General features: G+C 52.1%; 1 protein-coding gene across 2 annotated transcripts in view; it reads right to left on the bottom strand.

The window, feature by feature from the left end:
* Positions 1–3,534: 3,534 nt before the first annotated feature.
* RXRA (retinoid X receptor alpha) overlaps positions 3,535–23,774 on the bottom strand; it is a 103,681-nt gene continuing 83,441 nt past the window's right edge. For both annotated transcript variants that reach the window (XM_071817260.1, XM_065853910.2), the window contains 5 exons: positions 18,753–18,882; positions 14,358–14,490; positions 13,150–13,241; positions 11,822–11,927; positions 3,535–8,473 (listed from right to left, as the gene is read on the bottom strand). In XM_071817260.1, coding sequence (XP_071673361.1) covers positions 8,326–8,473; positions 11,822–11,927; positions 13,150–13,241; positions 14,358–14,490; positions 18,753–18,882 — 609 coding nt within the window. In that variant the 3' untranslated portion in view covers positions 3,535–8,325. The remainder of the gene's footprint in view (positions 8,474–11,821; positions 11,928–13,149; positions 13,242–14,357; positions 14,491–18,752; positions 18,883–23,774) is intronic.

Below are 23,774 nucleotides of genomic sequence, written 5' to 3'. Positions count from 1 at the left end.
TTACAAGGTAGGATGCTTTTATGTTATAAATTAAAAGGTTCAGACAAAATGAACACCAAGAGCTGTGTCCTCAGGAATCACAATGACTCAAACACCAGCTTTTTATAAGAAAATAAATTAAATGACTTGGCTGTTTTACTCATCAGGCTGTTCTACCTTTAACAGTATCCTAGCAAACACTTGTGTCTTCATTTAATTTTCTTCGGCCTAATACCCACCATATAAGAAATACAGCAGAAAGCCCGTCTGATAACTTTAGCGAATTTCCATTTGACCCTCCCCCTGGGTTTTCGGTGGAGTGTTGAGTGAATGAGCTTTAAAAGCATCTTTTCATTTAGTCTTCCACAGCAGAAAATCACTGAGCCAAGAATCATACCTCACTTTGTCAGTAGAAAAACAAGATGTGGGCTTAGTGGAATTGAGTCGTGTTGGAGCACGGTATGGAAAATCTTGCATATAAAACCAAACAAGGTTTCACTGCCAGTGTTGTAAGGGAGAGAGATGCAAAATTTTTGTGGCTAGTATTTCTCGCCTGTGCCTTGGGATCTCAGGCTCTTTGGAAATGAAAGATACTCATTTTAGGCAATGCTTTACTTTAAGCATTTTGTTAACCCTTTGTCACACTGCAAGGAAAAAGTAGGTGCTTGTATTCTTTCAAGGAAATATGAGTTAAAATATATAAGACCGAATGTTTTGTTGCAGTGGACTGTTGATCTGTGCAAGAAATTCCAGAGTCATGGCAAGGGGGAGAGAAGGAAATGGAGGTGACTGGCACCAAAGTATATTTTGAAGACAAAAAGCTGCTCAGCAGATGGGCTCTGAAAGGCCTGAGGTCCATGGCTGACACGATGGAGTGTGGGAGGGAGGCTGAGCTTCACCAACTTCACAGCCTTCCAGGGCGTTGGGAAAAGCGAGTGATAAACCAAAACACCTTTTTTCAATGGGTTTTTCCGTTCCAGGTATGGGGCTGCCCCAGGTGTGGGGATCGGGACCCAGGGCGGGGATCGGGACCCGGGCAGGGCTCGCTGCGGTCGGGAGGTGGCAGCAGCACTTTGCTCTTTGCGGGGACGGGCCAGGCCGGACCCCAGGGGCTTCCCGAGGCACCGCTCCCCCCGGGTGGGGAACAGCCCCGCTCCTGGGAGCTGTTGACCCACAGGTTTCTCTAAATTCAGCCCCTGTGCTTCAGCCTGCTGCAAACCGAACCACCGTGGGGTCTCCATCTCTGCACCCCACCAGGAAAACAGCTGGAGAACAGCTGGCACATTGCCCCGGGGAGCTGCGGATGGAGATGGGGCAAGCGAGGGTGACCAGCTCAGGTGCGTCCCCACTGCTCGGAGCCCCAAATTTGGTTTGAACCAGGGACCGACCCTGCACTGCGTCCTCTGAGCTGGCTGTGCACCGATCTCCCGCTGCTCCCATCTGGCCACATTTTCACCCACACATGGGTGAGGCGGCGAAGGCATCCTGGGGCACGCCTGGGGGTGGGTGTCTGCACGGCTCGGTGATGCCACGGGGAGACCTGTGGAAATGTCACTCGGAAAATGTGAAGCAGGAGGCCAAGGTGCCCTTTGCAGCCCCACAATGGGGGGAAGGCTGCCCCGTGGGGGCACAGCGGGACCCCGACCCCGGCCCCGGGGCCAGCTGGGGTGAAAAGGCTACTTGAGAGAGGTCAGGAGGAGAAAACGAACCTGCTTTTCTTTGGCAATTATGAAGTGACAAATGACCAGTGAAAGAGCTCATCTGTCTGTATTTATTTGTAGAGCCCCTTCTCACTGCAAAACTGAGGCACAGAGCGGACCGGGATCACAGCCCTTCTCTTAAGGATTTCAAAACAGTCTGCTGACACCTCACTCCATCTCTGTCAGCACTGGGGATGTGCAGAAATTAAGTGGCCAGCCCGGTGCCACCAAGCAAGACAGATTTCCAAGAGCAAGCGCCTCGAGTATGCTCTGTACCCCCCTCCCACACAGCATCTTCCTCCCTGCATTCCCCCCATGCACCCACAGGAGCAGGATGGGGTTTTGCAGGAGGAGCTGAAGTCCCCTCCTGACCCCTCACCTCCGAGAGCTCAGGGTTTAAGGAAATCTGGTATGAGGAGGCTCCTGATAAGGCAGAGAGCTCTGGGCTCCTTTGTATGTGCCACCCTGAGCTCCGTGTCCCCACGCTGCTCACAGGGCAAGGGCGAATCCTGCGCACACCCAGTCCCGAGACACAACAAAAGCCCCAAGCCCTTGCGTGTGAGAAATGTTGAATTGCATTGCAATCATCTTCTGTTATCAGGGGAGTCAAAACAGGCACTTTGATCCCCGCAGAAGCTGGAGAAACAGCGACGAGTTGGCCAAGGTGCAAATGTCCCCACTTCCCAGCAGCAGAGGATGGGGACCAGGGTCCAGAGCCAGGATTGGGGGCCTGGGAAAGCCCCCTCCTTCCCGGGGGAGCAGCAATAAGCACAGCAGCAATCACCCACAAGGAAAACAAAAATAAATCAGTGGTCAGCTTGGCTTTTCTTTTCTTTCTGTTATTAGCATCTTGAAATGTAGAAGCTAACGCTATTTTTAAAGCGGTTTTCCAGCCCGTGGGCCACAGTAACCCATCCAGTCTATGGTGCAAAGAGCATCCTGGCTCTCTGCACCCCAGGAGATGGGGGGGGAAAAACCCCTCGGGGAGAGAGGTCAATATTTACTGTCTAAACACAAACTGCTGCCTGGAGGTTGGTTAACGAGGCACAGAATCATCCTCTGTGACAGAAGCCGTCAGATGGGTCAGTGCGGCCCGACGGGTGCACCCCCATCCCCGGGGTCTCCCAAAGCAGGATGGGGTGGGATTGGGCAGTGCCCCTACACTGAGGACCAGCACATGGATAATCCCCCCAAAGCCCTTTCCCTGCCCTCCGTCCACCACCTCCCATGCCTTCCCAAATGAAAAAATATTGCGGCCAGGTTAGGAACACACGGATCGTCACTAACCAGATTGAAACTCTTATTTTCCTCCTCTATTTGACTGGTTCCACAGCCGCCGGGGGAGGATTGATCTCGGCTGTAAACCCAAGAGCAAGTTCAATCTTGTTTGTACCTGGCAACAAACCCAGGTTAAGCTCAGGCCAGCACCAACGGCTGCACCGAGCCAGCGATGGGACTGCAGGAGGGGTGGCGGCTGGAAAACAGCCCCTGTCCCCCGAGGTCACTGATATGTCCCTGTCACCAGCCTGGGGGGCTGTCACAGTATCACAGTATGTTTGGGATTGGAAGGTGGCCCCCGCGCTCTCAGGACGTGTCCCCAAATCTGATGCTCCCCCCCAAAAGCCCAGTAGAGCACGGGGACTGTCCCTATGGGAGGACCTGATGGAGTAACCCAAGACACACCGGTGAAGAACAAAACAGGACTTGGACTGGGTTATATTTTAAAATGCTCATATATTTTCTTTCTCTTTTTTTTTTTCTCCTTTTTTCTTTTTCTTTTTTTTCTCCTTTTTTTTTCTCCTTTTTTTTTTCCACAATTCTAATACAATTGTTCATCAAAATTCGGGCGTTTCCAGCAGCAATTCTTGTGTTTTTTTATTCTTTTTTTTTCCTTTTTTTTTTTTTTTTAAGTGAATAATAATATACGGTAGTGATTTCACAGTAAAACAGACCTGCGGGAACGCCGGATATACGTGACAAAAGACAACCCCAGATCAGCCCGTCCCGCCCTCCCCCCCTCCCCGAAAAGGATTTTGGAAGTGGGGGAAAAAATAAAAAGTCCATTCAAAAAAAAAACTGATTTCAAAAGAGATTTCATATAAAGCCTTTAAAATACGGTCAAAACCTTCTCCCTCTCCTCCAGATCCCTGCGGTTGAACATTTACAGAGAGAAAGAGAGAGAGAAATAGAGAGAGTTTATAACAATCTCTGCGAAAGAAACAAAACAATCCAGAAAGGAAATATCCAAGAATACGTAAGGGATAAAATTACATTTGTACAAAAATAGATTTTAACTTTATTGATGCTTTAGATATTTTTTCCTTATCTTCTCTCTTTTTGTCATTTCTAAATTTTAATGTATTTTATTGTTTTAGCTATGCATCCCATAGCCAAGGCATCCATCGCTAAGTACTGGGAATTGCTAAAGCTATTTTTACTCAAAACCACCTGCTGCTCAAAAGGAAAACAAAAACAAAACGAAAACAAACCAAGAAGGCATCTTAAAATAGATGCAGTTCCTTTGTCTCGAGGAATAAAGATCCAGATTTGGCATCTGCCAATTCAGAAAGGGCTTCGGATACAATGTACTCACATGAAGCAAAAAAAAACCAAAACATATAATAAAGGCAAGAAAAAAAAAATTGGAAAAAAAGAATCAACTTAAAACAAAAAAAAAACAAACACAAAAAGTCTGTAATTGCTACGGTTATAATATATGTATATGTGAGTGAGGATATTTATACAGTGTATATATCTACAGTACATACATGTATACACACACACATATGTCTCAACTTAAACCAGCTCATGCACGCTTGTCACTGATGGGGACAGCATCAGCTCTTGAGCCACCGTCACCCCCTGTTTGGGCGCAGGAGCTGCCCCAGCCAGCGGTGGCACCGCTCGTGTCCCCAGGGTGGGCACCGAGGACGGGGGGGACACCGGGTGCAAAGTGCAGAGAAGCTGCTGGCGAACTCATGGGGGATCAGTTTGGCCTCCGAACCCCACCCCGGGGTGCTGGGGACATGAAGGTCCTTTGCCTGTCACTCTGCCCCTGGGGCCCCAGCTGGTGGTGATGCTCAGCCCCGGGGTGCTGAGGGATGCTCGGGGAGCTCCTGCATCCTCCGGGGTGCTGCTGGGTTGGGGTGAGGGCTGGGTTTGAAATGTGCACACGCAAGAAGGCAGCGAGGAGCAGCCAGGGTGGCAGGCGGGGTGGCTGAAAAGCTGATGTTTGTGCTATCTTTAGAAAATTAAAGATTGTCCCACCAACAAAAAGGAATTAAAAAAAAAAAAATTAAAAAATAGATCACCCTAATCAAACCAGATTTTTGCAAGAGTACTAAGATCCGGTTAAATGAAAGTCCTACCTCTCTAGTGAATAATGTGCCTTTTTTTTTTCTTTTACCCATGTATCACCTCTCCAAACAAGCATGTAGTATATTTATCATTATTATGATGAGGACCACAAAAAAAAAGAAGAGTCTAAAGTGAAAAAGAATACAAATGAAAGACTCAAACTCATGCAAACGCACGTTGCTTTAAGGCTGCTGTGGCAGATGTTACTGGATGCACAGAAGTTTCTCCTTCTGCTGGGGAGGGCTGGGATGGTGAGAGAAGGAGCGTGGGGGGGTTGGTCACAGGTGTTCAGGACCCGCTGCCACCCAAAATGCCCGGTGTGGGTGCTGGTTACAATCACCAGAGCTCTACTGAAAGCAATGGAGTTGAGTTACAGCAGTGCAGGGGCTCCCTCGACACCTCCCGAAAATGGGAAGCCCAGGACAACCAACACTCAGCCTGTCCCCAGAAGGAAGGAAATGAGGCCAAGCACTTCTCCAGCAGGGAAACTGAGGCATGGGGACACATGTCCTGACTGAGAGCACCTGCCCGCAGAGCTGTCCCCTTTCCACTGTTTGCTGTGGACACCCCCTTGCTCGTGGCATTTTATCTTTATTGGGTCGAATGCTAACTGGGATGGGATGAGACGGGATGGATGGGATGAGATGAATGGGATGGGATGGGATGGGATGGGATGGGATGGGATGGGATGGGATGGGATGGGATGGGATGGGATAAGAAGGGGTGAGATGCAATGGGATGAGATGGATGGGATGGGATGGGATGGGATGGGATGGGATGGGATGGGATGGGATGGGATGCGATGGGACAGGAGCCACCACAGCTCAGCACCCAGCACCAAACAGCCCCTTCTGAGCCATCAATCAGAAAAAAACGTGGTTCCACCCAACTGAGAAGGACAGCGGGTTTACTCCAGTGCAATGTCCACCCACTCTTTCACAAAGCACCCTCACTCTCTCCAGGCTCCTTTCCACCAGCAAGAGCTGGGCCAGGGGCTGGTTTGGCTCAGGGCTGAGCTAAAACCTCCCTGCAAGCCCCCCCGGGGGCTGCGCCAGCCTTACGCTGGCAAGAAACAGCCTCCTCGTGTTTACTGGCACCCTTTACATATTTCGTTTCTCTTGCCTAGTTTTCTTGGCAAATTCTTGCAGGGTGAAGCTGTTTAATAATATTTTCGGCGGCACGCAGGCTGCTGGAGAAACGCAGCCAAAACACTTTCCCTGCCGCCGTGGATTTGCCACTTCAGGCCAGCCTAAGGGAAAGTTATGACCTGAAATCCCGAGGATTTATTTAGCAATGAGACGGCCTGGTTAACAGCAGGGGAATGATCTGGGGACTTGAGCTGCCAGGCGTGATGACAACAGGCGGGTGACAACTGCGTCCCCTCAAAAACAGAGGTGGGAGCTGGTGGGCACTGCTCCATCCCCTGCCAGGCACAAAGATGTTTGAGGAGCCAGCTACCACCCACAGGGAGCGAGAAATACCTTTGGGACCTAATACTTTGCCATTGTAAAGCACAAAAGACACCAAAGCGGTGGGGAAGCCCTTGGCCCCAGGCCAGTTCTTGGCTCTGAGCACCCACCCCATGGTGTGTTCGGGACAGTCCGTCCTGCCAAGGGGGGAAAAAAACCCTCCCCAACATCCCTCACCGCTTGCTCTGCCTTTTTATCTTTCTCTAACTCATTTTCTCAGTGGGGCTCTGGAGCCACCTGATGAGAGTGAAACGGGGATGTGAAAGAGAAATGCACCCTGGCTGGGGGATCCTGCCCTGTGGGATGTGGGTACCTTCCTGGTACCGTGTCCCCAATCCCCAAAAACCTGTCCATCTCCCTGTTGTCACACCAAGGCTCAAGGAAAAGACTGTGCAAAATCCAAAGTGCTTTTGGTGCTCTCAGCATCCTGGACAGGCTGCATCCCCCACCCAGGCAGCACCTCTCAGCCCCTGCATCTCTGCCCAACAGCGGAGATGCAGGGGAGCCCTGTTTTCGCTTCACCACTAATTAACAACCACAATTACCAGCCTAGCCAAGCTAATTGTTGCCTTGCAGTGTTTTGCATGGCAGCTGCTGAATCAAGAGGTCAGGGCTCAGGAGCTGCTGGCCCAGGGGAAGTCCCTGCGGTACCCAGGGATGCTGTGTTCCTGCAATGCGGGCACAGAGCATTTTTCCAAGCCCACCCCATCAGCTGGAAACACCCCTCCAACCTCACTGAATCAAATCAGGACTGAAAAAGCAAGAAGGAGCCATTGCCAACACGCCAGCTCCTGCTCCTCCAACGCAACAGCCGGTGAAATGAAGCCTGGGGCTGGCAGGAGGGGCTGGACTGAGCCCTGGAGCGGGGCCGTGCCGGGATGCTGGGCGCAGAGCTGAGGGCAGGGGTCCAGCGAGACCCCGTGGGCTGGGGAAGGGTGATGCCGAGTCCCTGGCAGCCTTAAAGCAAGTGCTCCAGCTGGCTGTGTCCACGGGGGCAGCTCCACACCCGGCACAGAGGCAGCTTTGGGCAGAGCAGCAATGCCCGGCTGCCCTTTGGGATGGCAAGTGAGGGCATTTTTCAGGTGCTGCCACCCATGGGACCCTCTGCACAGAGGAAGAAAGGGCAGCCCGGCTACCCATGCCACCAGTTGCCTCGTTATTTGAGGGGGGGATAAAGCTCAATCCCAAATCCTCTGCTTTTAACTGAAAGGAGAAGGCTCTGCGCAGCCACGGGTGACTCATCCACAGGGCACGGGCTGCCTCTCCAGCCTGCCCCTCCCTCCGCGAAGTAACTACCGAGACTACTAATAATAGTTAGAAACCAAAAATAGATATTTTTTTTTCCTCTTCTCTTTTTCAAAAACTCCATCCTCTGAAAATAGCCAGCTGCAGTCCGACAAGTTCAAGCACTCCCCTCGGCCTGTCCGAACCCCACTGCCCCAAGGGCTGGGACCGTCCCTGTCCCCATTCCTGCCCCGGGGGAAGCCCGGCCGGTGGCTCACCCCAAAACACATGGCACGGTGGGGAGCGGGGCAGGGGCGCGAGCCATGGCGGCGGGCGGCGAGCTCTCTCCGCTCCAACTTCTCTACATCTATCGCAGGGAACCAGCGAGCAGGTCTTGAGATGCAGCAGTGACAGCAAACGGACAAGGGTGAAGGCAACAAGGAGGCGAGGACGGCGGGGGGGTCACCCCGGATCAGACGGTGCCTCCAGCGCTGGGGACAGGAGGGAGGGACGGGCTGGGACGGTGGTGGAGGAAAGCAGAGGACGGGGCCCCGCGGGACCCCGGCCGGGCGAGGGACTGACCCAGCAGCAGTTCTTTAAGTCATTTGATGGGGCGCTTCCAGCATTTCCATCAAGAAGGTGTCGATCGGCGTGTCGCCTATTAGCTTGAAGAAGAAGAGGTGCTCCAGGCATTTCAGGCCAATGGACCGGAGGGCTGGGAGACGGAGCAAGAGCTTTGCGAACCTGGGGACGGGAGACACGACATGGTCAGACACCCCACCGCAGCCCCATTTCTGTCCTGACCCCCAAAGCTGCTGTGGCTGCTCCTGCTCAGACACAACCTCTTCTGCTACCTAAGCCATGGGGCTGCAGCCAGAACTGTGCAGAGAAATCATTCATTATATCCCCAGCCTTGAAGATTAGGCAGCCACAGTGGGTATTCACAACAAACATGTGCTGATAGCTGAGCTGGAACAGTACAGTAAGAAATGAAAGGCCATCCCTGCAGCGGGGTGCACCACTGCCTCCGTCCATCCATGTCACTGTACACTGAGCACCCCAAGATGCTGGTGGGGTCCCAGGGAGTGGTGAAAGCAGCTTCAGCAGCTCCATCTTCAGCCAGGGAAAAGGGGAGGGGATGGAAGAGATGCTGGAAGGGTCAGCTGGCGCTTTGCTCAGCGACGCCACTTTCCTGAAGGCTCCGGGCATCTCCGAGGCAGCTCCATCAGCCATCACTCTGGCTGCTCGCTGCCGAGCCCTGGGGGCTGCTGGTGCCGCAGAACCCCCAATGACAGCCCGGCTGGAGGCACCTCGGGGGTGAAGCCGATGGAAGGAGACAGGGGCTTTGATGCAAAAGCTGGAAGGAGCGCTGCAAACCAGGCGGGACACGGGGTGCTCCCCTCTCCCCGCCCAGCGCGGGGCTCCAACAAGACCCAGTCGAACAAAAGCCCATTCTCCCAACCCGCCCTGCCCAGCAGACGCTTGTCAGGTCTCACCGCGATGCTGGCAGGCAGGAGGGCTGCGAAACAGGGCAGGGGAGAGCCGGGGGACTGGGAGAGCCAAGAGTGCTGCTGGAGCCGGCTGGGGCGAAGGAGATGAGCCCAAGGGCCGGTCAGCATTGCTGGGAAAAGGCTGCTCTGTGTTGGGCTCCAAGGGCGGCAGGAGGCTGCAGAATTGGGAAAAAGCTACCGGCTCCTGCAAAGATGCTCCAGAGCACCCCACAGTGCCACCCGGGCACCCCCCCTGCCCGCACCCCGGCGGTGCAACACTGAAGGATGTTGCGTCCCTACTCTCAAAATGGGGAAAAGGTCCTTTAACGACCAGGAACGCGTTTTATTTGTTTTTACTGCTGCACAATCAGGGCTGGAACATAAGCAAAGGCCGGAACCAGGCTGGGGAGAAGGAGACTTTCTAGAAAATACACATAGAGAGACACGCATAAACATACAGATATTATACATGCATGCACACTTCTTTTTTTTTTTGCTGAGCTGGCGAGAACGGTGGGAGCAGAGCCAGGAAAAACAAATCAGTCCTACCATCCCATTCAGGAAGTTTCACTTTAAACCAAACCAGATGATGGCTCCAGCCCTCGGATACGTTTAACTGTGAGATAACCAGTCCGCAGCACGACATGCCAGGGCTGTGACCGGGAGGGGAGAAAACAGCCCCGATTTTCCCCGCGGCTGCTCAGTGTCACGTATACACCGAGCCCTCCCCGCAGAGAAGCAGGGACTGGCAATGGGGTTTTTCGTAGGAATGCCTCCCTCTGCCTCGCTGCTGTAGAGAAGTTCCCCTTTGGTGTTTACATGGTGCTGGTAAGCTCTCGGTGGCCGGGGACAAGGCTGAAGTCACACACCGAAGGGCATGCGGAGCGGTGGGGAAGGCGCGGAGCAGGGGAAGGCGCCCGCCGCGGGCTGGACCCGGCGTTTGCTCAACCACAGGAAGAACTTGTTTGCAGCCCCAGATGGTGATCACATTGTGCCATGAGACCAGGAGGATGGAAAGAGCTCCCGAGAGCTTTGTTTAGCTCTTGTGCAACTCTGGATTCCCAGCCCACAAGTTAACCCTCCCTAGCCATCGTGGGCTTGTTCCAGCACTGCCCTGCACTGCACAAGAGATACAGTAAGACCAGCAGTGCCCAGGTATGGCTCTCGTGACAGCCCTAAGTGTGCAAAAACCTGTAAGGTCACCAAAGAAGGGTGTGAGGATCACACAAGAAGGTCCCCAGCTCAAGGTCATTCAAAACCAGTGAGAGACGAAACTCCAGAGCTGGCACCAGACTTGAAAATGCTCCCTTACACACGGCTGGTCATTGAGGTAGAGCCCTGGGGAACAGATTGCGACTGGTGGCTCAGTGACTTTTGCTCAGTCATGCACAGCTACATATTGGTTTGGTCCACAAGTCTACCCCTCCTCCCCGCAAAGCCAAACGCACCCAACGGTACCTCCATCATAACTCTCCCAAAATAACCATGAACATCCAAGAAGCCCCTTTACAACGTGACTTTTTCTATCTGCTAGCACATCGGTACCCAAAGTGGGGGGGAAAAATAAAGCCCAATATCACTTCCAAAGGCACAATCTGCCCACTGCATTCATTGCTCTAAGAGCATCTGGTTTGCTGGATTTTTTTAACCATCCACACACACAAGACTGGGAATGCAGGTGAGATGCGAACTCCAGTTGCTTGGGCTGTTTTCCCCAATATTCACGCCTCAGCGGCGATACACACCAGCAGCAGTTTCCAGTGCTTTGCTGGGTTTCTCAGATGACTGTCAGTAAAACTTAACTGGCAGTTGCCAGCTCCAGGCTGTAACTGGGAAAATGCGCCCACTCAGCTCCAGAGCGGTCCAGGAAAGCATTCCTAATTCCCCCTCCCATTCCCAGCTGGATTGGGGGAGGCAGGGAGGGGAGAAAAGAGCATCAATTGAGGCTTTCACTTCCCAGCAATGATGCTCATCTGCCACTGAAAATTAACTCCGTGTGCGTCTTATTTTCGCTGCGGTTTGCTCTCCGTGGCTGCCAAAAGGGAAATGATACCCCTTCCCCCATGTGCTCATCCCACGGCTGCGGCTGCAGGAGCTGGGGGCTCCTCAGGTCTCGGCACTGTCGTTACTGCCCGACCTTGTCCCGGCTGCGCTGCATTTACTGGCATGGGAATAAAGACCTCTCTGCACTTCATGGGGATTTTCTAAGGACGTTCACAGGTAGAAATGAGTGGGTTTCTTTGCAGAGAAATGTTTGCTCCCAGAAGATATAGGAACAGCGAGCCTTAAATCAAAGGGACCCAGCACCCGCATTCTGCAGGTGCAATGACCCCAAGGATGGCGTTTGGACCGTGCCCTGGGCTGCAGCACCCATTGCATGGGCTGCAGAACACATTGCACGGGATGCAGCACCCACTGCATGGGCTGCAGCACCCACTGCATGGGCTGCAGCACCCACTGCATGGGCTGCAGCACCCACTGCATGGGCTGCAGAACACATTGCACAGGATGCAGCACCCATTGCATGGGTTGCAGCACCCATTGCATGGGATTTTGCAGGGGTGCGAGGCTGCGGGAGGACAGGGCTCAGCCAGCGACTCACCTCCCAGGCTGGTCGGGGTATTTGTGTTTGCAATATGCCTCTAGCGACGCGTACACCTTCTCCCGTAACGCCTCCACTTCAGCTGGGTTGGAGAGACCTTTCGAGTCTGAAAGGCAATGAAAGGACCATCAGCCAAAAACCTCCAGGCTTCTCAGGTAGGTCAGGACCCCCCAGGCCCCTCCATCCCTCCCACCATCACCAGCCCAGGGCACAGTGTGGATGTAGGGTCTGAAACTCAGGAATTTGGGGCAATACTTAACAACTCTCAGGGTGCATTCAAGCCCTGAAAGGTTTGTCCTGTGACTACAGATCTGTTTTACCCTATCTCATACCCTAACCCCAACCATTTTGGATCATTCCGGTGGTCACAGACCCTCATTTAAAGGGTTTAAGTCCCCCTAAGATCCTGGGTTTATAGGGTTTTCCCTCCAGCACAAAAAGTCCTTGCTCTGGCAGGTCCCCCACGGCACGGTGAGGACCTGGTCTTAGCAGGGTAAAAGGGATGGTCAAGCCGGGGGGAAGTCAAGCAGAAAAACAAGCCCAAGAAATGGCAATAAACCCTGCTGCAATGCCCCGGCCCAGGTTTGGTAGGAAAGGGCACAGAGAGAGCCGTGTGTGGGCACAAACGATGCTCCTGCGAGGGCAGGGAGGGGAAGGGGTGGCCGCAGATGGGGAGGTCTGTCCTCAGCTGCCGTCTGCTTTTGCTCCAGCCTGGCCCGCTTGAAAATCCAGAGAAGCCCCCAGCAGAGCTGTAGAGCTATCTGCAGGCTGGCAGTTCACCTCCTGCTGCAGAAGAGCTTTGTTCGCTGAAAAACGAAGCAAGCCGCCGACAAAAAATAAAGTTCTTGTGTATTTTAGGAGCACGTTTCATGCCCTTCACCCTCTCCAGGCTCTGCAGAGGGCACCTCCATAAACACAGTTAATGAAACCTCTGGATGTTGAGATCAGGAAACAGGAGAATAACGTCCATGCTCTAACTTTTCTCTAATCCCCACCTTTGTCTTAAAGGATATCTAGATTCATTTTTGCTCCTATTCAGGGACAAATCTCTCAAGCACCAGATTTTTCTTAGTTCAGGGTCAGCGGAAACACTGAAAACAGGCAGAACGGGTATGGTGATCAAGCCAAAGCCCCTCAAGCTCAGCAGATAACTCAGCCCATCAGCAGGAGCCAGCTCCAAAAGCAATCTTGCCTCTCTTCCATCTTGCCCCATCCTAGGGATTTTGGTACCCTCAGTTATTTGCAATGGAGCTTTCTAGGTAAGAAAATGAGCCAAAAGGAAGGAGCATCAGCCAAGAGAGGACCGGAGAGAAGGTAACAGCATGTACCGGGGTTGAAGAGGACAATGGCTCGCAGGCAGCCTAGCTCTGTCTTGTCCATCTGCATGTCTCGCATTTTTGACACGAGTTCTGTCAGTACTCTGCAAAGGACACAGAAATTACAGGCGTCAGCATTAAAAAGAAATTACAAAACACCCGTGTGTCAGACCCAGAGAAAGGTCCTCCGGCGCCTGCTTAGTGAAGCCATGGGATAGCGCTCGCTCGTACCAGCTGAGGATATGCCCTCATTTTCCCCCTGTATCAAAAATAGCTCATTAGGAACATCAATAGTTCCTGTGCGATACAACAGGGACCATAAAAACAGGTTTCATTGATTCTCTGTGAGGCTTTGGCACCTCAGAAAGCTGCCTAAAAATAAAAAATAATAATAAAAAAAACCACCTCAACAGGTATCTCAAAGCAATTTCCTCTGCCGGTAATTTTTATTACTCCCTTTGCTCTTACTGCAGGTGTCGGTCTTGAAATATTTTCCACTGATTGCCCAGTTTTTCCTGTTGTATCCTGCAGTGAAGTCATGATCTTGCACTTATGACCTCACAGGAAACAAATGATGTCACCCAGGTCTGAAGAACAATTTCCTTACAAAGCAAAGCAGCAAAGGTGATTTGGTTTCAAATAAACTCATCTCAAGATGAGTCTCGGGCAGAGAAATGAGCCCCCATTTAAGAGGTGTCTGGAGCCACACTGTGGGTCAAACACTCTGCAAGTCTGGCTTGAAACCGCTTTCCCAAAGCAGGAGATTAAAGAGCCCTCGGGATACGCATGTGGAACCTGCTGGCTATTCTTTGTGCTTTTCCATTGTGATAATAAAATCACGTCTTGGTCCAATTAAAGATGAAAAGAAATAAAGAAGCGGCCTCCTCGTAACATTAGAAGGCATCTGGACCCCATGAAAAAGGCTTTGATTTGCACTGGGCAGCCTTCTCCCTGACTATTTCAGCCTGTTGCTTTGCACAGGTTTAAGAGGAGGAATTTAATGTTGTCGCTTGCGGGAAGGACCACGACGTTTCCACGCGTGCCGTGGGATGGACAGGGCTCCTCCGACCACAAGCCCAAGTACCAACGCATCCCCATCCAACCCCTTGAGCAGGTTGCAACGCGGGGAATGGAGGCGGACCGGCGCAAAGACAAAGATGGGGATGTCCAGAAGGTCACCTGTGATGCGTTCCCCACCGTCCATCCCTCCTTCTGCCCACCTGTCGAAGATGGCCCCGACGCCAGCGCTGTGCGCGCTGTTCCGGTGCACGTGGAGCCCGGTGGCCAAGAGGATCCCGTCTTTCACGGCTATGGAGCGGTGGGAGAAGGAGGCGATTAGGAGCTCATTCCACCCTGGGAAGGAGAAAACAACCAAGGCTGCAGGTTAGAGCCACGGGGTTCCCCAGTGGGTTTGGGAATCAGCAATGTCACCTCCGCGGGGCTAAAAAGAGAGGAGGAAACTGCTCAAGAATTGTCTTTGCTAGAGTAACGAGGCTGGATACGGGATGGGAGGGGGGAGCCAACCCTTTCTTGGATGTCAGAGAAGGAAAAAAAACGTTAAGGAACAAATGCACTAAAAATATAACGCTAATAAGAGAAGCAGTTTCCTCTATAAACCTTGCAGGCACCAGAGCAAACAGCTCTGCCCTGCTCCTCTGGCTGTGAACCTACCAGTGGGTGTGGAGCCCTGTGTTCCCCGCTGACCTTATACTCTGTGCCTCTCAGCAGTTAAAGACCTATTAACGCTTTATATCAGCTAATTGGGCTCATTTTCAGGCCGTAATGGGGCACAAAAGTTCAGGCACCATTATTCAGCTGTGTAAAACCCGGCAGTGAAAACTTGCTTGCAGGTTTGCTGCTTCTGCCATATAAATACTGGAAGGGATCGTCTCTCTTGTTGCTGTACAGAGATGTCCCTCATCCATGGCTGCTCCAGGAACAGCTTTCTGTAGCTGCTTGGAAATCAGCTTTTGTCTTATTAGTTTCTGGATATGACACTTCAGGAGATAGGAAAACAAACCATCTGAGCCCAGACACCGCGGGAGCAGCCTGGGCTAGTTACAAATGGGGAAGGGAAAGGAGACGCTCCCCTTCCTAATTAACACTTCATCAAATTCTTAAATCCATTACTAGTTGAGTTCAAGGATGCCTGAAACAAACCCACAGCAAGAAAAAAAATGCTGTAAAGTTTGAAGGGTGGAAATTTTGGTGACTTTCAACCAGGAGAGACATCTCCAGTGAGACAAGACGGGTCTTCTGCAACACTCATCATGTGGCTGATTTACCTGCCCTGAAAATGGTCTGGTGTCCAGAACACAGGGCTGTTTGGCTGGGCCCAGAAATGTCAGGATATTTGATGGGTTTTTTCTTCCCCCAGCCTGGAAAAGCAACACAACAACATCCTTCACCTCCTCTCCTGCCACAGAAACAACATCTTTTCTCACTGACTGGAATAAACACAAGGTCCACGCGTGCTGTATTTACCTACTGGTGCAGAGATGGGTTGTGCCATTAGAAATGTTGACAAGGAATAAAGTTCACTCTTTCCTAAGTGGCCACAGGATGTTTCCACCCCAATCACGGGAACATTTATTTGGCTATTTACTGGGTGAGGCCTGGCACTTGCAGAGGGATTGCAACACTGTGAAACCCAAGAAGGATGGAGGAGAAGACGTGGGACTGCACCAGGAGCCTGCAGGACCATGCTCCATGGCCAGCAGGAAAAATGAGGTAAAACCACAGGCAGCAAATCTGAGTTAAAGATCAAACAAGTCTACTCAAAGAGTTTTGCATTTCAGTCCATGTTCTGGAGAAGCAGAGCAGATTTATTTGACTCTTGTGACTTCTTTCTCACCGAACAAGGTGGCCACAGCCTCTGGGGATGCTTTGGCTCCTCTGGGGCAGGGAAGGCACCCGGCAGCGCAATGACCACCGTGTTAATCTGTTTTGCTACCAAGTTCCCCCGCCAGCCCCACAAAATGAACTGCAGCTGCGGAGACGGAGCGCTCAGCATCCTTTGCCAGGCTGGCCTGGATGCAGAGAAAGCATCAGGTTATTCCTGCAAGCACGGAAACAAGAAAACCCAGGGAAAACAGGCTTAAAAAGTTGGGTCTCCTTCTCCTCCAAAAAGCTCAGAGAGGGAAGATTTTTAAATGATTCAGGATTAGAGGAAAGCTACTGCCGGCCCATCCAGGACCGCTCCTCCGAAGATGCCTGCTCCACTTATTTTTGCCTCGAAGGATGCATGACTGAGCCTGACTGCTGCTCTTAGCTAAATTTTAATACTTAAATATTTCATGCGCTGCTCTTCTCAGTAGGTCGCCCTCCCCACTCAATAATAGATAGAGCCACTGGTTAAAAGACTTGGCGGGGGGGTGGTATCTGAGGCCCCAGCAGAGATGCTCGGAGCACGGAGCCCATCGGAGCCCACCTCATGGCCACAGGGTTTGAGCCACCATGAAATCTGGGATGCGATGGGGTCTGCAGCCCCAATCCTGCCCCACGGAGCGGCCCCTCCAGGATGTCGGCTCAGTCATAACAAGCACCAGCACAAAGGAGAGAACACCAGGTCAGAGAGCCTCCAGTTCAGCTTTCATTGGCCTTCTTTTAAAGAGAAAGGAAAACCTTGAACTGTTGTTGCGGGTTTTGTTTCCATTTCACAAAAGGCAGCTTTTTGTCTGAATCCAGTCCTTCCCTGTGCTATTTGCAGAAAGCCCTCCAAGATTTCTATAGAGATGCTTCCAATGCTCATCCACTCTCACAAGAGGCTTTAAAGACCCTCTTCAAAAATACACTTCTTGTATTTCCAGAGCTCTGGCAATGCCCACACCCATGGAAAAGCCAGAGGGGCACCTTCACCCACGGGCTACCAGGAGCCATCCAGCAAGGACATGGGACTTGGCCAAGTCTGCAACGAGAATAAAACCCCCAAATTCTCCATTCCCAGACTACCGCTGTAACCATTAGACGAAATGTGACTACAAAAAATCTCCTTTCGGTAATACAAGAAGAGTGGAAAACCTACACCAGTAAACGGTGAGACTTAATCGCCCAGAAACCATCGAGGTCAAGGATTTCAGAGAGGTTGCGAGAGGGACTGGGTATTTGTATGCAGGACCAAGGTATGCAGTTACACTGGTTGACAGTCAATAAAAAAATTGCAGAAAGTATTAGGATTCATGCCTTTGGTCTACAGTCAGCCTTATTAAACAGAATGACAGCTAGTGTTTGTGTGTGGGAAGGGGGAAACTCTGATCCCATCGTCTTTCCTACTCCAGAGCCCTTACACCTTCTCCTGAAGCCACCTGGACGGACCTTGGACCGGAGGAGTTTTGGCAGTTCCTATGTTTTGTGTTGAATACTTTGAAGTTGGTTCTTAAAGCACTTTCCTGCTCAATTCCATGCGCATTTATTTTGGCGTGCACATTTTCAATAGTAAGAAGCCATGAACAGTGCCACCAAGATGGGTCAGCAGCGTCTTGTTTACAGGAACCATTAACTCAAGGCCAGAAGAGGAAGAGGAGCACACACTCTGCAGGGTTTTCCCCTCTAGAATTCCCATAAAAGTGCATTTTGGGGAAACAAGAGGAACTTTTTAAACCATCAGGGACTTCAGAGTCCTTGGCCTGCTCGGGTTTGGTTGCCGGGCTGGTTCACCATCCTGCCCTGCTCTGAGGCTGCACCTCTGCTCCACACCAGGCTCCTCCATCATTCCCTCTGCAATTCCCTCGAGCACCTCAAATAGCCAAGGGTGGTTTCTCCTATTGCTGAGGGAGAGCTGAGTGCCACCCCAGCCATCGACATCTTCTCATTCCCCCTCCCAGCCTCACCCCGGAGTTTGTCACTTGCTGGAAGCCACTCCATCTGTCCCACTGACAACTTGCCTTCCTCTTGGTTTAAGGGAGCAAAACTCTCTGCTGCGCCAAACCAAAGCCTTTTTAATCATTTATCTGATTATTGGAGCTATGCAGAGACCTTCATGCCTAAAATGCACCCTCGTCGAGCTCTGCTCTTCATTTCTCACCCTCCCTGGTCTTTCTGCATAACCTGTCAGCAGCAGGGGCCTGAATTCTCTTGATGGGAGAAGACCCTTTCTACAGCTGTTTTTCACCTCCCAAAGCCTCTGTTCCTGCAGACCCCCCGCCACATAAGGAAATTTAAAACAAGCCCAGAGAATTTCATTTTTCATCTTGGTGGGTGGGAGAAGGAGGCTGATGTATTTTTTCTCCCCTTTCTGGTTTTAATTACGATCAAACATTTTAGTTTGATGAAATTTCATGGAGTCCCAAGCCCACTTGGTCTTTCAAGTCTCAGCTTGCAAGGAAGGCAGCACATAGCTCCCTTGGTTTACATACCCCAGCACACATCTCTGAGCACTCTGCTCATCAGAGATGAAGTCGGGCCATTTTTCAGCTGATTGGCGGCTGGTGAAACACTTGGGATCACATTCAGCAACACGTCCCTTGGGGCTTTTTAAATCCTATGTAGCAATTGAGTTATCAGAGGCTACTACTCAGAACCAGTTAATGCCTTTCAAGTCGTCGGGACCTGAATCTAAGTGTAATACAGTCCCACAGCCCCGTGGCAGAGCCCACACGGGGACGGTCCCCACTCACCTGCTCTGAGCAAGATGACCTGGTCGTCCAGGGGCAGCTCGGAGAAGTGGGGGATCCTCTTGGCCCATTCCACCAGGGTGAAGAGCTGCTTGTCTGCTGCCTGGCATATGTTCGTCACCGGGTCATTGGGCTGCCAAGAAAAGGAGATCAAAAGGCTCAGAGAAGGCAGAAGGAGGAGAACAAGGGAGGCTGGAGGAGCAGCTGAAGGGACTTGCTGCTCCCTGCTGCAGGGAAGGACCCCGAAGCTGGGAGCAACTCAGAAGCGGCCGTTATCACTCACGGGGAAAGGTGGTGACTTGGCTTCTACACCACAGGGTTTGAAATAGTTTATAGCAAGCTCCACAACAGGAACCAGGAGTGCTGAGCCCCAGCATCCATCAGGGTGACTGATGGGCCAAAGCAGCTCCAGCGCAGGGCAGGGCAGGCTCCCACGCCCGTGCAGCACGTTCCGGTGCCAGCATTCCCCAGCCCGATAAACCAGCACCAGAGGGGGCACGACAGAAAAAAAGAGAAAAACCCTTCCCTTTGAAATACTATCCAGTAACAAAAACCATCTGCTCTCAAGGAGAACAGTCAGTCTAAACACACCAAATCCCTGTTTAAAGGAACTGCTAACAGCTCAAGTGGGCTTGTGATTAGGAACTGGAAGAGCCTGTCTAACCCTGGAGAAGACAGACCTTGCTAGCACAAGTGTGTATATAGGGTTTAGCTCTCCGGACAGGGATATATGAGCCCCTCCACATATCCCCCTGTAATCCCTGCTGATATCTCACAGCTTTGATTGTACAATTATTGTTTCTTCCATGTCCTTAAAAGAGCAGTTTCCAAATCAGAGGAGGAGTGTTTACTTCACCCCCGGACTGCCGGGGGAAGGGGTGTGAATTCAGAGGCAGAGCAGACGCAAACACCACCATAACCTCTCCCTCCTGCAATCTCGGTTTGCGCAGGATGAGGCCATTCCTCATCACAAGCTGGCAAACCCCTCTCCCAGGCTGGGCAGACAAAGACCACACTGCTGAGTGTCACTCTTGTCCCCCGGGGTCCCTGTCCAGTCCCCTCTGCTGTCCCTTGGCAGCAAACACGAACTCTGTGCCTCGGTGGCCAATATCTCCCATTCTCCGGGCTTAAAATAACCAGCATCTGGCAAGCTCAGGGGCACCCGCCTTCGAAGTATTTTCACCTGTTGCGTGCAGAGATGGATGGGAATGGGCTCGCGTTCAGCATCGCAGCAGTTACAGGGTTTTCCCTCCTTGCTCTGCCTGAGTCCAGCAGCTCCCCAAGGAGTGCAAGGCCAGAGAAGTCTCGCTCCGAGGGAGCTGGGGCTCTTCCCTGGGGAAGGAGACGTGACCAGGGACTGGATTTTCCCCAGGAGAGGGAGATAAGATGGGATTTCCTCCGGACAACAGGAAAACCTGAACTGGGTGTGAGGAGCAGCCCAATGGAGAACTGGAGCATCCCGGCTCCGCAGAGTGGACACAACTTATGGGAGACCCCATGCTCCAGCAGAACCTGACCCACAAAGCAATAAGTGCCTGCACAGCCCCATGAAGGTGATATTTTAGGAAAATCAAGTGTTTTTTCCAAAGCTTTTATCAGGGGTTGCTTGTGGGCAGGTCGTCACCATCTCTAGGACTTGCCATGATGCAGAAAGCCAGGCTCTGGGTCTATCAGCCCAGGCTGTGTCCCCACTGCTCTGCAAGCAGCACAGGCTGTACCCAGCTTTCCGTGCTTCGTACAAAGCCTCATCAAGGGGCCCAGCCTTTAATTACACCTCAAACAGCAGTTCCTGGAACCACCACGGTGCTTCCTGGCAGAACTTAATCACCGGAGCTCGAGAGGCAGCTGAAAGTATCGTCCCTGCGGGCTGAAAGAGCCTCATCTGTCTCCAGGAGGGGATCTGCAAAGCGGTGCTAGAAACCCTCCCCGTCCACAGTAAGCAAATCCCCTCCTGCAGTAAATAGCAGGGGCACGATGCCGGAGTGTGACAGAATGAAAGGACACACAGGTACCTGATCCTTCTGGAAAACTGGAGCTTGGAGGCATCTTCCAGAAAATGGTGACTTGAAACCAGCCACTTGAAGGCCAATTAAGAGCTAATGGAGATAACACCTCTCAGTTACAGGCTTTGCCTTTCAGTGGCCAGGAGCCCATCCGAGGTGGTGCTTACGCTGCAGGAGCCCAGCTCTGGAGGGAGGTCCCTCAGCTTTGCCAGCCTGGCACTGATTTCTTCCACCAAGGACAGCGTGGGACTCACAGCTCTGTCCTGACACCTTGATCGATACCAGAGAGGACGGAGTGCGTTGATGGTTTGAAGCCCATGATGGAGAAAGGGGAGCACAAGGGGGTGTGATCCCTGTGGGTGGCACAGACAGGATGGGAAAGGATGCTGAGCCAGGCAGAATTAAGCTAAGACAGAGAGATGTGCCCCTGCAAATCTGCTCTCCTGCCTTGGATGGCAGGAGAGTGCCAAGATGAGTGTTTTGATGACCACCACTAAAACACTCACTTGAAGCAATTGCGCCAGGAGCCCCTGATAACAGCTCTTTCAGCCACCACAAATAGCTGCTAATCATGATGTTTGTCTGGTTTATAACCATGGCAAAGGGGATAAACCCTTTGGGAGGTCCCCACAAGGCTGCAGGATTCCTCTACACTGTGTGTGCTGGGAAGCCCCCAAATCTCGAGTGATCCCGGTCCCTCGGGAGGACTGGCCATACACCCTCGGCAGGTACCTGTCCCTGGGTGTGAGGACGCGTTTGCCTCTGCCCTGTGTCCCCAGCAGCCGTGAAACGGGGCTCCTGCAGCGTAAGCACCACCTCGGATGGGCTCCTGGCCACTGAAAGGCAAAGCCTGTAACTGAGAGGTGTTATCTCCATTAGCTCTTAATTGGCCTTTGAGTGGATGGTTTCAAGTCACTATTTTCTGGAAGATGCCTCCAAGCTCCAGTTTTCCAGAAGGATCAGGTGCCTGCGTGTCCTTTCGTTCTGTCACACGCCCCAGTCACGTACTCGGAGCAGCACACTTCACCAGCAATGACGTGTTTTGATACCAGGGCTCCTGGAACAGGCTGCAGACCCCTGCTCTCCACTTCTATCAGCTCTGAGGACTGTGCTGAAGTCCCACAACTGTATCACAAACTGTCCTCGGTGTCCCACACCAGCGCCAGCCCAGCCAAGCAGAGGGACCTCCCTAAACCAGAGCTGGAATTTCTGCTCTCAGAGCAGCCAAGGGCGCTGTGGCACAAGGTGACAGCCACAGATGTGACAGCATCTGGGCGAGGAGGGTGCTAACTCCTCCAGCACCCCGCCACCTCCATCCAGACTGGCAGAGCCTGCTGGAAACGTCCTTGCAAGCGCTGGAGCTCTCCAGCTCACCACATGATTCAGTGCAGAGGGACCAAGGTGCAGGGGCACAAGCAGAAGGACCCAACATACCAGGCTAATAGGAAACAGCTTGTGCTTTACCCCGTCTCTGCTTTTCCATCACACGGGCTCTCCGGGGAGGGCTGGGAGGAAGGCAGCTCCTCCTCCGTCTTCCCTGGCCTCACCCAGTGGCCTCGTCACTGCGAGCTGCTGATCTCATACATCTGCTAAACCTGCTACAAATGTCACCTCATCGACAGAAGCCGCTTGGCAATAACAGGGCATTTCAACAAGCCTCCTGCTTCTATTTAGATGCACCACGCAGCCTTGTTCACAGTAATGCGTGTTGAATTATGCAGGAACCAGCTTTCAATTTGCTACAGGAGGCTGAAGAGACGCAGTGCCAGACGAAGCCATTTATTTCAGCTCGCTCTCTAGGGTTTGTTTTCGAGTCAGCACAACGCCGGCTACAACTCCCCTGAAGTATTTTTAATCCTGATAGCCGTCAGAGCCCCTCGCCAACCACGGCTGAGCCGCCTCCTGCAAAACAAAGCCCCTTGCAGCTTCACGGCAATGGGACCCTCCGGCTGGAGGGTATGGGTGTGACCCCAAATGCAGGGGAGCACCGTGGCCCTGTATGTGCTTCTGGAGAGCTTCACTGAGGAATTGGCTCTGTCCATAGCATGAAGCTTTATGAACTGAAAAGCCTCACTTTTAGCAAGCCAGCCATAAAGTGTCCTCGTAGGTCAAGGCCAAAAAGAGCATCCCGCAGAGGCACTCAAAACTTAAGATTCCTACAAGGAGTGACCTGACTCTGAGATCTCCTCTCAAGCCCTGCTAGATAAGGTATTCCCAGCTCAATCCTCCAGCTTCATATGAACAAAGAGATGAAGTATTACTGTAGCAGAAAATAAATACTGCAGAGTCCTTCTGCTTCCCCCAAAATAGCTGCGTTTCATCACCTCAGCCTCAGAGACACCTCGCAATGGGAAATGCAGAGGGATATCTCAGCATACGATCCTGTTCTCCCAGGTCAGCCTGGCAATAACTACAGGGTATTGGGGTAACTTCTACCCTCCGCAGCCCTGATGACACCTTGCAGCGGCCGTGTCCCCTCCTGCTAACACGCCATGCCTGCCAGAGGCATCGCCATAAGGCAAATGGGAAATTAAACATGTACAGCTGACCCTGGCCCCAAAAGCACCCGCACAATGGCACACAGCTATTTATTTTTTCCCTCTCCCTCTCCATCTCTTTGTTTTGAGACTTCCCAGTCCCTCAGTATCCCAGGGCTCTCCCAGTGTACAGGGGTAATTAACTGCTGCATTAGTTGCCTCAGTTGCAGTCCTGCCTGTTACAGGCATTCCCTATTCCCATGGCTTTCACGGGAACAGGAGCTATTGAGGAATGGGGATCGCATCCTAAATGCTGCCTAGACTGGGCAGCAAGTACATTCCCTGTTCTTTGTGAGGGTTTTGCACAGGGTCTGTCCCAGAAACACAATTTCAGAGGGTAGGCTGGAGGCAGCTGCTCTGCAGGGAGTTTTTCTCTACGCAAGGCTTTAACCTGCTGATAAGGGAATCCCTTAGGAAAAGGACCAAGCCATTTTCCCTCCTCACAGCTTCTCACTCTTTTCCTATTTCCCTGTCAGCTATCTCTT

This window comes from Patagioenas fasciata, chromosome 20, assembly GCF_037038585.1.
Source record: "Patagioenas fasciata isolate bPatFas1 chromosome 20, bPatFas1.hap1, whole genome shotgun sequence".
Classification (NCBI taxonomy): domain Eukaryota; kingdom Metazoa; phylum Chordata; class Aves; order Columbiformes; family Columbidae; genus Patagioenas; species Patagioenas fasciata.
This window is presented reverse-complemented; position numbering and strand designations above follow the sequence as displayed.